At 49.7% G+C, this 13,947-nt stretch overlaps 2 protein-coding genes across 6 annotated transcripts; one reads left to right on the plus strand and one right to left on the minus strand.

Moving 5' to 3' along the window:
* Nucleotides 1–41: 41 nt before the first annotated feature.
* Nucleotides 42–5,591, minus strand: Snx17 (sorting nexin 17). The gene is made up of 15 exons (XM_021635468.2): nt 5,346–5,591; nt 4,848–4,922; nt 3,864–3,981; nt 3,300–3,364; nt 2,926–3,036; nt 2,741–2,831; nt 2,518–2,605; nt 2,221–2,290; nt 1,853–1,945; nt 1,554–1,757; nt 1,199–1,324; nt 985–1,062; nt 771–845; nt 637–678; nt 42–555 (listed from the first exon to the last, which is right to left on the minus strand). The coding sequence occupies exons 1-15, from the start codon at nt 5,406–5,408 to the stop codon at nt 442–444; spliced, it is 1,413 nt and encodes a 470-aa protein (XP_021491143.1). The 5' UTR covers nt 5,409–5,591; the 3' UTR covers nt 42–441.
* A 40-nt stretch (nt 5,592–5,631) lies between these two features.
* On the plus strand, nt 5,632–10,759 carry Eif2b4 (eukaryotic translation initiation factor 2B subunit delta). Of its 5 annotated transcripts, none has more exons than XM_021635463.2 (13): nt 5,632–5,812; nt 6,180–6,223; nt 6,517–6,652; nt 6,995–7,204; nt 7,450–7,532; nt 7,674–7,765; nt 8,005–8,119; nt 8,304–8,380; nt 8,508–8,610; nt 8,919–9,046; nt 9,157–9,334; nt 10,213–10,393; nt 10,520–10,759. In XM_021635463.2, exons 1-13 carry the CDS (start codon nt 5,782–5,784, stop codon nt 10,717–10,719), a joined length of 1,578 nt encoding a protein of 525 aa, XP_021491138.1. In that variant the 5' UTR covers nt 5,632–5,781; the 3' UTR covers nt 10,720–10,759. The 5 variants fall into 5 exon arrangements, with proteins under 5 accessions (XP_021491138.1, XP_021491139.1, XP_021491136.1 ...); XM_021635464.2 differs by having other exon boundaries at nt 6,998–7,204; XM_021635461.2 differs by having other exon boundaries at nt 5,684–5,812; nt 6,035–6,223.
* The last annotated feature ends 3,188 nt before the right edge of the window (nt 10,760–13,947 follow it).

A 13,947-nucleotide genomic window follows, 5' to 3' on the forward strand; every position in this document is an offset into this window, starting at 1 on the left:
ATTGCCCTTGCTATGATAGGGGCAGTGAGAGGGAACCAAAGTTAGGCAGCAGTCAGGCTGAGTTTAATGATGGGGAGCTGGTCAGACCATTCACAGACCTTTGCCCACCCTTCACCCATGGCCTGGCCCTAAAACGCCAGAAGCCACCCATGGGGAGCTATATAGCTCCTCCCCAAGGTAGGTAGCCATGGTTCCTTAGACTTGTGCAAAATACTAAATACTAATTTGGCATCAAGGGCCAGCTCTGAAAAAGAGACTGTGGTCTTCTGTGTAGCCAGCCCAGGAAAGGGAAGGTAGGTTAGGAGGCCCCTGGCCAAGAGGAAAAAAAAAGAAGTAGGAAGGGAGTAGGAAAATACACGCCCCTAACTTGGGAGCATAGGCACAGGGCAAGTTTATGTAAATTTCCTCTGGGGTGGAGGGCAGACATCCAGGCAGCTGTGATTACAGATCCTCATCTCCAATGCCCTCGAAGGCGAAATTGCCATGGACGGCACTGGCGCTGGCATCTGTGCTGGGACTGCCAATTCCCCGCAAGCTCACAGCACTCAGCTTACTCTGTAACAGATGTGGGAGGAGGGTCAGAGGGCAGGAACCAGTGAGGCCCCTACAGTCAACCTCACCAACCCTGTAACTCACTGAGAGTTTGACCATGGACTCCCGGCTGGCATCTGGGGACTCCTGGGGAAAAGGGTGCAGAACAGTTAAGACTTAGGAGTAGAGGCAAGAGAAGGCAAGGCTGGGAGCTAAGGCACTGACTGACATTAACTTACAAGCAATGGCGGGGACTTGACTGCTTGCTGGCTGTCTGAACGTCTCAGTGTGGCTCCCACCCGCCGACGCAGCATCTGAGGACAGACCCAATGTGCTGATGAAGGCAGGAAAATTCTCTTCAGAGCCCAACTATTTCCCGTCCCTCCCAGGAGAATCCTTATTTCTAGGACAACACAGAAGAGCTCAGCCGCTCAGTCTCTGCTTGTCGCTTACCTTCCTGATACTACCCCCAGATTTCTTCACCATCAGCTCATCCACCATGGACTGCAGGCAGATGCTCATCATGATAGCCTGAGGGCAAGGAGAGGATTCATTTTTGTTATCCCTGGCCGGGTCTCCTCCAAGGACTCCCGCTCACATGGAGTCCTAGAAGCCTAGCCTTGGAGCACCTGAGGGCTCCATAAGAGTGCTGAGGGTAGGCTCACACCTGTGGGCTGGTGATGGTGACCCATTGTAGCCGGTCCTTGCTCATGAGGTATTCAAAAGCCAGCTCCAGGCGTACCTCACCCCGACCCCGGCTTGGGCTGCTCGTGCCTCCACTGGGGAGCGGCACCTAGAAGAGTAGGGCTCAGGCTGAATTCACTAGTGCCAAGTTGTTGACCTCTGCATCCTGGAAGCTCAAGACTTGCCAGGTTCCCATCTCAGAATGCCTCCCCTTCCCATCCCAACTCAAAGAAGAAAGCCAGGTATGTTAATCCCAGCCATTGGAAAGCTGAGGCAGGAGGATCATGAGTTCAAGGATTACTGGGCTACATAGTTCCAGGCCAGCAATAGGAACTCACAGAGGAGGTGACCCGCCAGCACCGCATGCGGGTAACCCGGAAAGAGCCTTCACGGAGTTGCTGGCCCGGCAGTCGCAACTGGAGACTGAGCTCACTGTTTCCTGCGCTCACCACCACGGGGCAGTCCTTCTCTGGAAAGTCTGCCACACAGGCATCAAAGCGCAGATAGCCGTAGTGCCGCAGGGTTTGGGCCAACCGCAGGAACTGAAAAATGGTCACCGGATGTGGTAAGTTACGAAGGGGTTGGGGTAGCTCAGAGCTAGCAACCCCTTGTAGGGAGGCAAGGCAAAAAAGTTCACCTCCTTCTTGGAGACCTTCTCTTGCAGAGATTTGAGCTGCCGGTGCTGCTCTTTGGTGACTAGGATCCACCCATGCTCAATATCCGACACCGTCTACATACAGTGGAGACAAGGAATGGGAAGTTGGGGCTCCCAGTTAGTTCCAGTGAAGTGACCAGAGTGAACTCTGTCAGCCCAACCACACTTGAGAGCCATCTGCAGTGAGACCTGGATCGTATCAGTTTACAGAGTCAACGGTGTGCTAGGAGCTCGGACTGTATTCTAGAAACCTCCCCATGAGCTGGGAACCAGAGATGGAAAGAGTTTTCTTGATAAAGTGGAACATCATCATCACTTCAGCAAGGGTTCTGAGGCAGCTCCAAGCTCACCTGAGCATAAAGCAGGTTCAGGCCAACCCGGTTCTCCATGACATCGTCATCATAGGCAGAGTCCCAATAACTGTGAGGCCAAGGGGTGGAAACAGATAATGGGGCTAAGCAGGCGAAAGGCAGAGGTAGGATGGAAAATGGGCAGGCAAGCAATTGCAACCATAAGCTAACGTGGTGGTGGAGTGGGACAAGGGTGGGAGGTGTGGGTAGGGCAGCGTCATTCCTTGGCCAGAAGAAGCCACTGTAGTGGCCCAGCCACCCAACCCAGGCACTCTTGCTTTAAGGCCCAGTCCTGACCTCTTTCTGAGCACAATCTTATACTCTTGACTCCGAAGACTGGTGACAGATACGTAAGGCAGCTCAAACTCCTGCAGCTTCCGTACAACTGCAGATTAGAAAAGTGTGATCAGACTAAAGAGGAAGGGAAACCAATGGAAGTCTGGGAGGAAACGTCCCACTCTGCCAAGTCAGACAGAACTCACTGCAGGAAGCATAAGCAGCAAAGGCCAGAGACACTCACAAGAAAAGGCTCCATCTTCTTTTTCTCGAACAAGGAAGAGACTAAAATAACCGATCAAGTCATCTGGAAGATCCAGCTTTGCAGCCACGGCCTGGGAACAGGAAGAACAGCTTATCCAAACAGGTATTTCAGTGCAGAACCTAGCGTGCACCGAGCAGATGGGCTGTGCTCAACAAGCGCCTCACCTCCAGAACATCTTCGGTCTGGTCGGAAGTTAGCACGTTGACCAGCACTTTCTGTCCGTTGCTGAGCAGCACTTCCAAAGAAACCTCCTCTGTGGGGACCTGTTGTGTCTCCTGTATGAACAAATGTGGACAGAAGGCCTTGCCTTGTTAATGTCAGGCCTAGGGTGCAGCTAAGATGCACCCCACTTTTCTAACTCCCCTCTGCTGTCACTCTTAAATACTGGCTGGACTTCCCTCCCTCGACTTCAGTGGTATGGCAGAAGATTCATTCCATTAACAAACAACAGAAAAAAGTGCCAGGGAATAACCATGTAATTAACATGACATGGGCCCCCAGCAGCTCTGTTAAATATGGGTTCTGTCCAAAGCCTTACCTGTTGGGCCCGACGTAGAAAACTATTAAAGGTTTCACTGCTCCCAAGCAATGGGTCTTGCCGAACTGTGGGGTCAAGAGAATGATATTCTAGTAACTCAAGACCCACTCTTAGCCTCCCGAGTCCTCTTTTTAGTAGGTCCCCCAACCCCATTTCCTGGGCTGATGGTGGCCTGCCACATCCCCCAGCTGGCCTCACCTCACACACTGCATAAATTCTTCACCTGCCCCACCCTTGGCTGCCATCTAGTTGGGTCCAGTCTACAGAACTAGGGAAATAACAATGATGTTAATCTAAAGCATATCAGATACAAAGTTCTTCCCACCAATCTAAATTACTCTTGAAACTAGTATTATACCAGTATTTCTCATGGAGATTGGTTTCCTGGTTGCTTTACTAGTGTGGAATTTAAAATCCATGACAGCTATTCACTTTGGGAATTAAATCACACCAGCCAGGAGACTTCCTAAATCTAATTGTTAATGTGAGGCATCTGACGGAGCCACCGGATCTGGTATCTCCCCATGGCCCTCAGAATAGCCTAGAGCTCGTCCCTCCACTCACCAGCTTGCATGTACTTCTCTAACTGCTCTCGCCTCTGCTCTACCTCTGCAGGCGTCAGGGAGAAAAGCTTCTTTGGGGGGAACGCAGGAAGCACATTGGCCCCATACTCCTTCCGAAGCTATGTAGAGAAAGATACAATTCTTCACATACACACAGGAACTGAGAGGTGACAACTGAGATCCCCCCCACGTCGTCCTGGATTCCCCTAACAACTCTAAGTGGTCACGTGAGAAAAGATGACCTTGGCACAGTTAGGACCACAAGGATCGTGGGCATAAATTAAATTTTTGTCATGTATTAATAATGTGTATGAGCACCTTCAATTGTACCATGGGTTTTCATGCCTTTGAGTTATCTAGCCAGACTGTTCACTGAACCCTCACAGGAAGTAGAGAAGATTTATAGGGGACATTTATGGACACAGGTAATAAAGTCATAGTATGCTCATACACTGTGTTGAAGGGACTTTGCTAAGGAATCTATTTTTCATCTGGAGAAACTGAGGCCCAAAGACATAAAGTAACTTGCTCAGGATTGACAACTAGTTATCAGTAGAACCAGGGCTCTCTACAGAAATAGACACAGAGTTCACCATCTGGTGAGGAAGGGAAATACTGCATCATTGATTCATTATTACTGGAACAGTTAAATACACTGAAAGAAGCCAAGAACAAACACGGAAATCAGTGAATGGTTTGTATTAAGCACGGAAACGAACTTAGGTGACAGAGGAAATGTGCTTTGGTTAACAGGGTTCGGTTTCTCCATGCAGAGGCAGAGGATGAAGAAGCAGACAGCTCAGAAAAGGAAGGATGTGAGTATAGGGAGGAGCAGAAATCGTGAGGGACAACCTGTTCCCAATGTTAGGCTAACAAGGTACTTTCCATCCTGGCAGTGATTAAGGGGGAATGCAATGAAGGGCGATTAATGTCCATGGGTATGAATGGGCTTGAGGCCGCATCTAGACAGGGGTGCTGGTCCCACCTGCTCGTGCAGCCCCAGGAGCTGGCTGTAGCGCACCCGACAGTGCAGGACTCCATTCACGTGAATATTATAGGCCTGGGGACACAAAAGCAGGTAAACATCTCAGGGTCAAAGTCCAAACCACCTCCTGCCCTCAGAAACCGGGCCCGAAGCTGTCTGACAGATTCGTTTGCGCAACGCTCCGAGACTTCGCGGGATTTAGCCTGTTCCCCCACCACCACTCCAGGGCCAGGTTCCCAGCAAGAAGGCCTAGTGTAGGGGAAACTCGGGCGCTTGTGCGGTAGTCCCCCTCCGGGAGATGACAGTAATGCCCACCACCAGAGCAGCTGCGGCCCGGCCGGGGGGAAGCGATCGCCCAAAGAACCTATTAGAGCTTGGGGTGACTTCTGTACGAAGCTGAGACAAGAGATGGTTCCCAGGTTGGTTTAGGGGCTGGAGGCCGCTCCGAGGGCTCCGGCCCGTTAACCCCGCCCCAGCCCAGCTCTAGCAGCTCCTCACCACGTAGGCGGAGCCGCCGCTGTCCCCGCTGCGGGACTCGGTTTCAGGAATGGAAAAGTGCATGTTCCCTAAGGCAGAGCTCCGTACTACCAGGGCCGCAGTGGCTCTGCTCGCTCGCCTCCGCCACTCAGCGCGTCTCCGAAGCCCGGCTCGCCATTTTGGGGGGCCTGAACTCCGAGGTGGGAAGGCTGTAGGACGTCGGCTTTACGAGCAGCAACCTCGGCATGCTGGGAGCTGTAGTCGAGGGCGAGAGAATAGCCTGGGAACCCGACGTCTCGTGGGCCTCACCGCGATCCGTCGTCTGAGGCGGGGCCAAGGGCACGCCGGAAGTTGTAGTCCGCTGGAGACTGACTCCGCGGGAGGCAGCAGGAGAACCTGCAGCCCAGGTGGCGCTGTAGTTTGAGTGACCTCCGGGAGGAGCTTAGGACCCACAATCATGGCTGCGGTGGCGGTGGCTGTTCGCGAAGGTGAGTGAAGGGCTGGATGCACCAACTGGTACAAGAGCAGATGAGCGCCGGATCGCGGGTGCGGCGTGCCGAGCGCGTTGGGGCCTTGCCGCTCGGTTTCTGCGCATCGCGGGACTCTGGTTTACATGATCTCCGGCGCAGCTCGGTCCCTCCTGCCGGCTGTTCCCAGAAGGGTGACTGACCCTTTTCCTCCCCCGCCTGTCCTTTGATCCTGTCGCGCAGTGCGTCCCCACGCGGATCCCGGAGCGCCTCGCGCCCGGCAGCCGAGCTGTGGTCATGCCAACCCAGCAGCCAGCTGCGCCGACGAGTCTCCCCAAGCCCTCCCGGAGCCTCTCTGGCTCACTCTGTGCCCTGTTTTCTGATGCAGAATCGAGATCCGAGATGAAGGCAGAACTTTCTCCTCGGCCCGGGGTAAGTGAGGGAGACCTCCCAAGTCGCCTGTCAGGCTCTGCACAGAAAGCTGTGTCACTTTCATTTGGCCCTGTCTCCCACCCTTACCAGTTCACTTCTCAGTAGAACCAGGAGATTATACAGAGCTGAACGGTGTGTGACTATGGCTCTGAAGAAGTTTCTCTCCTTGTTAGATGAAGACTTGTAGCAGAAGTCAGAGAGGGTTAGGGACTTAGTTCCTTTAGTGAGCATCAAGTATTGTTGATACACCTTTGGAATTGCCTGAGGAAGCTGTTCCCGTGTCTGTGTCTCAGGGAGCGGGGCGGGAGATGACCCAAGAAGAGAAGCTTCAGCTTCGGAAAGAAAAGAAACAGCAGAAGAAGAAACGGAAGGAGGAAAAGGGGGCAGACCAAGAAATTGGCTCTGCTCTATCTGCAGCTCAGCGTCAAGGTGCGGGGACTTTTTTTTAAAGAGCTGGGGTAGGGACGCTGATCGAGGGATTTGGAGGGAGAGACAGAACAGCTAATTTGAGCGAGTACAAAATAAGTTACTTGGAAGGCTGAGGCAAACACAGAGCTGAGTGCTAGTGGTGCAGGCCTTTCTTTAATCTCAGCACTCAGGAGGCAGGGGCAGGCAGATCGCTGTAAATTCAGGGCCAGCCTGGTCTACATATGGAATTCCAGGCCAGCCAGCCTTCATTAAAAAAAAATTAGATAAAGTAAAAGGGAAACTTTGGTTGGGACAAAAAGATCACTATCCTAGGGCTTGGGCACCTCTTCCCTCTGTCTTTAGTAGACCCAACCAGAGAGCTCCCAGGACCTGGTAGTCATTTGGGAGGCACTGCTGGGGAGAAAGTTCCAGTTGGCCGGAGTAAGGCAGAACTTCGTGCTGAAAGAAGAGCCAAGCAGGAGGCAGAGCGGGCCCTGAAACAGGCAAGAAAAGGGGAACAAGGAGGGCCCCCTCCTCAGGCCTGCCCCAGCACAGCTGGAGAACCCATCTCAGGTATCTTCTCTTCACATTAAAACTCCAGTTACTCTGAACTCTTGTAACCAGCGCCGGCTCCCATTCTTACCTTGGGAGACAGAGTTGAAAATTTTTTCTGTTAACTCCATCCCTACCCCTATTTTTGACTCCCCAAGCTCCATCTTCCCCTACTTCCTATTTTTTACGCTGGCCCATGCACACTAAAAACATATTACCTGTTTTGAAATGTCCAGTGTCTTGAAAGCATATCATTAACTTAACAGGAGTGAAGCGTCTCCCTGAGCACACCCAGGTTGATGACCCAACTCTCCTGAGGAGGCTCGTTAGAAAACCAGAGCGGCAACAGGTACAAAGTGGGTTTGGTATTTGGAGAATTGCCCGAGGCAAAGAAAAAGTCTGGGAAAGCATAGAGTATTGGGGTCAGAAAAATGAGTTTACTTTCTTTTCTGGTTTGTCCCATTTGGTCACATTCTTTTGTTTTGTTAAGGTTCCTACACGGAAAGATTATGGATCCAAAGTCAGTCTCTTCTCCCACCTACCCCAGTACAGCAGACAAAACTCCTTAACCCAATACATGAGGTAGGAACTTAGGGAAACTGTCATCACTTCTAGGTCTGGGGAGTTTGAGGAACTCAATGTTAAAAGTAGCTGGAAACGTGAGGTGGGATGTGTGGGTAGGTGGGGTACACACGCAAGGCAAAACTGCAGGGAACGGGGTAGTCTGTGCTAGCGAAGGAGGTTCCTTTTCATGATGGGGAGGAGGGGTCAAAGGGCACTCAAATTCCCTTAAAAAGTATGTGACACCACCATCCCGTCAGCATCCCATCCTCTGTGATCCACCCAGCCATGGTCCGACTTGGTCTGCAGTACTCCCAGGGCCTTGTCAGCGGCTCCAATGCCCGGTGTATCGCCCTGCTCCGCGCCTTGCAGCAGGTACACCCTGTTCTGTTCTCTGTGACCCCGCCCCACTCCCTAAGACTACCCCAGCAGGCCCCCCCAAGGTCATCTCTGGGACGAAGGAGGAATGACTCTCACGCTTCCCTAACGAAGCTTGCCTATCCCATTGCAGAGAGCTTCCTTAAGAGGCATTTTACTGATCCGTTTGTGTCTTCTTTAGGTGATTCAGGATTACACAACACCTCCCAGTGAGGAACTCTCCAGGGATCTTGTAAATAAACTAAAACCCTATATCAGGTGAGCATAATCTTGCAGGTCCATTTGCGCCTTATTTGGTCCTTTCTCATGCCCTTCTCTACTCTCACCTTGCTGTTCTCCATAAGTCCTAAGCAGTTGCACAAACCTGAGGCATTGTTGTTTGCAGCTTCCTGACCCAGTGCCGACCCCTGTCAGCAAGCATGTGCAACGCCATCAAGTTCCTTAACAAGGAGATCACCGGCATGAGCAGCTCCAAGCGGGAAGAAGAGGTGATGAAGGATTCTGGGAATGGGAAAGGCACCTGTGGTTAGGATGAGCCCCACATTCTGAACTCCAAGAAGACATGATTGACATGCCACATGGCCCTAGTCACTGCTTAGGCAGCGCTTAGGCACTTGAGCTCTTGGCATTTTAGGGTCCAGTTCAGGCCCATTGTTATATACTTATTCAAGCAATTGGCATAACTCAGATCCTCCTGCTTCTTGAGTGCTGGGATCAAAGATATGTGCTACTATGCTTGGTACATATAACATGACAATCAGACAGTGAACTGTATCCATGTTCTCTCAACATATAGGCCAAGTCAGAACTTGGTGAAGCCATTGATCGGTATGTGCAAGAGAAGATTGTGCTTGCAGCTCAGGCAATTTCACGATTTGCCTCTAAGAAGATCAGTGATGGGGATGTGATCCTGGTGTATGGATGGTGAGAACTGGGGAGGGGAGCGGTCAGAAGGAAAGTCTGCCCTTGCTTTTGCACACGGGCTGCCTGCTAGCTAGTCACTTTTATAACATGTCTTTTCCATCCACATCTAGCTCATCTCTGGTGTCACGTATCCTCCGGGAAGCCTGGCTCGAGGGCAGGCGCTTTCGGGTGGTGGTGGTGGACAGCCGGCCCCGGCTTGAGGGAAGGCACATGCTTCGTTCTCTTGTCCGTGCTGGGGTGCCATCCTCCTACCTAATGATCCCTGCAGCCTCCTATGTGCTCCCAGAGGTGAGAGTCCTCACAGGAAAGGAACTCCAGAGATAAAGGGGAAGGATATAGTAACACAGGCATAATAACCTTACCTTTTGTTCTTTGTTGACATTTGTTGTGGCAGAGAGTCGGGGAAGGGCTGGGGGTGGGCAGTGTGCCCTGCCTTCCATGTGGAAGTCAGAGGGCACTGTTTGGAAGGGTTATTTTTTTCCACACCTTTACATCCTGAGGATAGAATACAGATTGCCAGGGTTGCCAGTGACTTTACCCACTGAACCACCTCACTGGCCCTTGCTTTTTATTATGTAGGGGGGACAAGGTTTCTCTGTGTGGCCTATTTTTATTTTATTTATTTTTGGAGACAAGGTCTCCTTATGTAGCCCTGGTTGTCCTGGTAACCACAGAGATCTGCTGCCTTTGCCTCCCAAGAACTGGGATTAAAGGTGTAAACCACCACACCCAATGCTTTTTATCCTTAATAGAAAAAAGAGGTGTGACGGTAATCCCAGCACTCAGGAGGCAGAGGCAGTTGGATCTCTGTGAGTTCAAGGTGAACCTGGTCTACAGAGTGAGTTCCAGAATAGTTTCAGCCAGGGCTACACAGAGAAACCTTATCTGAAAAGAGAGAGAGAGAGAGAGAGAGAGAAAGCAACTGCTGCCTGCTTAGAATAGTACAGTTTAGCTATTGCAAGAACATTATATTAAAGTAGCAGCCACTGTAAGGAACAGGGCAGTTTCACTATTCTGGGATGATACAAGATGGCCAGGTGTTTTCTAAAAGCAACCAACATGGTTTGTTGTTAGTGTGACTGTTCTTGGAAGAAGCAGGGGACTTCCTTATATACTGATACAAAGTGACATTTTTCTTCCCATTCCATATTATCTAAAACAAACAGGTTTCTAAGGTGCTATTGGGAGCCCATGCACTCCTGGCCAATGGATCTGTGATGTCACGGGTAGGCACAGCACAGCTGGCCCTGGTGGCTCGAGCACATAATGTCCCAGTACTGGTCTGCTGTGAAACATACAAGTTCTGTGAGCGTGTGCAGACTGATGCCTTTGTCTCCAACGAGCTAGGTAAGCAGAGCAGAGGTCAGTGACAACTGAGGCTTTGGGGGCCTGAGAAGACATGAGAGGAGGAGGAGAAATTAAATCAAGACTTTTTCTCTGAAAGGATGTTAACGGGCCCACTTCTTGTTGCAGATGACCCTGATGATCTGCAGTGGAAGCGGGGAGACCAGGTGGCCCTAGCTAACTGGCAGAACCATCCATCGCTCCGGTTGTTGAATCTGGTCTATGACGTGACTCCCCCTGAGCTCGTGGATCTGGTGATCACAGAGTTGGGCATGATCCCTTGCAGTTCTGTGCCTGTTGTCCTTCGAGTCAAGAGCAGTGACCAGTGAAAGGGAACAAGGGTCAATAAAAACTTACTCCTACCCCTTACTCTGCTGCTTCTGTATCTCTTTGAGCATCTCTACCTCTTAGGTTAGGAGCAACCCCTCATCACCCACTGTGAACCTGTCTATGGAAACCTTTCGTAGGTGGTTAGCTCCAGGCCAGCACGTTAGAGCAAGATGGTTTGTGTAGGCATCTAATCTATTCATAGGCCAGGCATGGTGGCACTTCCGGAACTCTTCTTTAATCCCATCAGGGGTAGTAGTCAGTCTCTGTAAAATTAAAGGCCAGCCTGGTCTACATAGAGTTCCAAGCCAGCCAGGGCTGCAAAGACCTTGTTTGGAAAACAACTACTGGGCTGGAGAGGTGGCTCATTAGTTAAGAGCTATTTTCCCAGAGGATCGGTGTTCAATACCCAGCGCCCATATGGTGGTTCACCCCCATCTGAAACTCCAGTTTCAGGATATCCAGTGCCGCCTTCTGACCCCTTCAAGCACCAGGCATACATGTGATGAACACACACAAAATCTTCACACCCGTAGTCGCTGGTCATGGTGGCCCACAATCCCAGTTCTCAGGAGACAGAGGGAAGAAGAGCTCTGAGTTTAAGGCCAGGAACTACACCAAAAGTTCTAGGACTAAACAGAGAACACTTATCTCAGAAACAAAAACCTAAATAAAATAAAAGTATTAACAAAAAGCTATTTATGTCTTGAGTCACTAGCGTGAGTATTTTATGTAGTACCTGAGGTATAAGTCATAACTAGATATAGTGGGTTTTTATCCCCAGTGCTTAGATGCAGAAGCAGAAAGACCAAGTCAAAAAGCCAAGGGCTAGAGCTGTAACTTAGTCATAGGACACATGCTTGCCTAGAACAAATCTTTAGGGCCATCCGAAACATAAGTTCTAGCCTAGGTTGGTACTTATTTATTGGCTTTTCCTAAATGCTGGGATTCAAAAGGTGGGCACCCCGACACCTGGCTCTAAATTGGCACTTGTGACAGAAATCTGCCCTTTCATACCGTTAGGTTAATACATCTATATGAGATCTTAGAGATGAGAAAAGAGTCACAGAGAGGGTAAGTTACTGCCAAGGCAACCTAGCTCAGACATAAAATCCATTAACTTAACAGTTCATCAGAACTTAAGTCAGGATGTGGTCACAAGCAGTCTGAATCCAAACCATCCTTAAGATTTTTGGTTTTTAGGTGGGGTTTAGAGCTGTGGTCAAGAATGACCTTGAGCCTGAAGTGGTAACATATCTTTAATCCCAACAATTAAAAGTAGAGGAAGATCTCTACAGTTTGAGGCCAGCTTGGGCTATATAGTGAGATCCTGTCTGAAAAAAGAAAGAAAGGGGTGGGGGGTGGGGGGAAGGATGACCATGGGTCCAGTGGTGGCACAAACCTTTGCCTTTAATCCCAGTACTCTGGGGTCATCAGCAGGCAGATCTCTGAGTTCAAGGCCAGCCTAGTCTACAGAGCAAGTTTCAGGATAGCCAGGGCTACAAAGAAAAACCTTGTGTCCATCCCCCAACCCAGCCCTGTACCTCCTAAAAAAGGATGACCTTGAACTTAACTATCTTGTGGCTTCAACTTTCCAAGTACTGGGATGACAGATGTACACAAACACTTGCAGTTTATAAGACCCTGAGGATTGAGCTCAGAGCTTCATTCGTGCCAGGCAAGCATTCAACCAACTCAGCCATGCCTTTTTGGGACACGTTGTTGCCTACGATGCCAGGAATGGTGGCTCTGGCCTGTAACCCAGCATTCAGAAGGCAGTGGCAAAAGAGGCAGACTTCAAGGCTATAATGAATTTGAGGCCAGTCTGGACTACAAGAGAACCTCTCAAACAGGACCTGGTTTCAGTTCCCAGAGCTCATGTCAGGTATCTCATCTTCCAGTTCCAGGGGATCTGATGCCCTCTGGCCTTCGATGGCACCTTCACACCTGTGGTGCAAATAAACTCACACATGCATAGCATACACACACACACGTAAACAATTTTTTAAAATGGTGTTCCTCATATCTTCTAAGTGCTGGGGATTGCTGGTACAAGCCACAGTCTGCCTTCATGCCCTTCAGGTTACAGTGTAGGAAGATAACCTGTCGTCAGTGTGAGCTAAACTCTTGGCAGCACAAACAGGACCCTTGAATGAAGGATCCTAGAACGACATGACTGGATCTAGCATGGTTGTCTTCCCTGGGAAACAACTGGCCAAATCCTTTAAAAATATTTTCTCAGTAAAGGAATCAGGAGGCAGATCAGCAGAAGAAAGAGCTTAGACACGAAAAAAACAGTCCTTATAGTCAAGTATGAAGATGCTGGAACAGAGGCTTTATGTCGTAAGCTAAAGCCACATAGGTAGACTGAGGCTTGACTGAGAGCCCAGCTACTGCTAATCTATGGAACGGAAGTCATCTATGCTGTCTGTAAAGGTGTATTTTGTTTTGTTTTTAAATTTTCATGTAGGATAAAGGAAGAGTGAACTGTGTGCAGAACCCTGTTCATTAGATACAACAATCACCAAAACTTGGCACTTTTTGTTTCCTTTGATACAAGGTCTCACAGCCTTGACCTATGTAGCTGGTGCTGGCCTTGAACTCCCACTCTCCCAAGTGCTGAAATATGCAACAAACTTCGGCCTTCTTTTTGTTTTTAATTACGTTTAATTGTGTGGACACAGGGTGACAGTGAGGTGACTAGTATGTCTCCTTGCTAAGGTTATTGTACAGCAAATCCCAGAAATAAATCATTTTCATCTTTGCAGAGTTCAAAATGATCACGATTGTCTCAAACTGGCTTTTTGAGTTAGAGTTTCTCTGTGTAGCCTCTGCTGTTTTGAACTTGCTTTGCAGACCAGGCTGGCCTTGAACTCACAGCCTCATAGCACTGTGAGTGCCCCATCGTGCACAGCTGAAAATTGTATTTTTACAACAGGTCACTTAAGTACAAATTAATCCATACAACTGATTGTTTTATTCCAAAAAGCAGGGCTTGGATGTGGCTCAGTGGCAAAGCATCTCACCTGCTTCGTCCACACATCTTGCAGCTCCACCCCTCCCATTCAAAAGAAGCATGTTTCTTTTGGGATGACCTCTTTTAAAAGTGTTACAAACTCATTTCTCTAAGCCCTGTAATTTCCTAGTCACCTTTTTTGGTAGGTTACCTAAACAGGACAAGGTACTTTCTATTGCTTTCTATCAGGAAGCGTACAATGATGTGTGATTTT

The sequence above is a fragment of the Meriones unguiculatus genome, chromosome 1, assembly GCF_030254825.1.
Source record: "Meriones unguiculatus strain TT.TT164.6M chromosome 1, Bangor_MerUng_6.1, whole genome shotgun sequence".
Taxonomy (NCBI): domain Eukaryota; kingdom Metazoa; phylum Chordata; class Mammalia; order Rodentia; family Muridae; genus Meriones; species Meriones unguiculatus.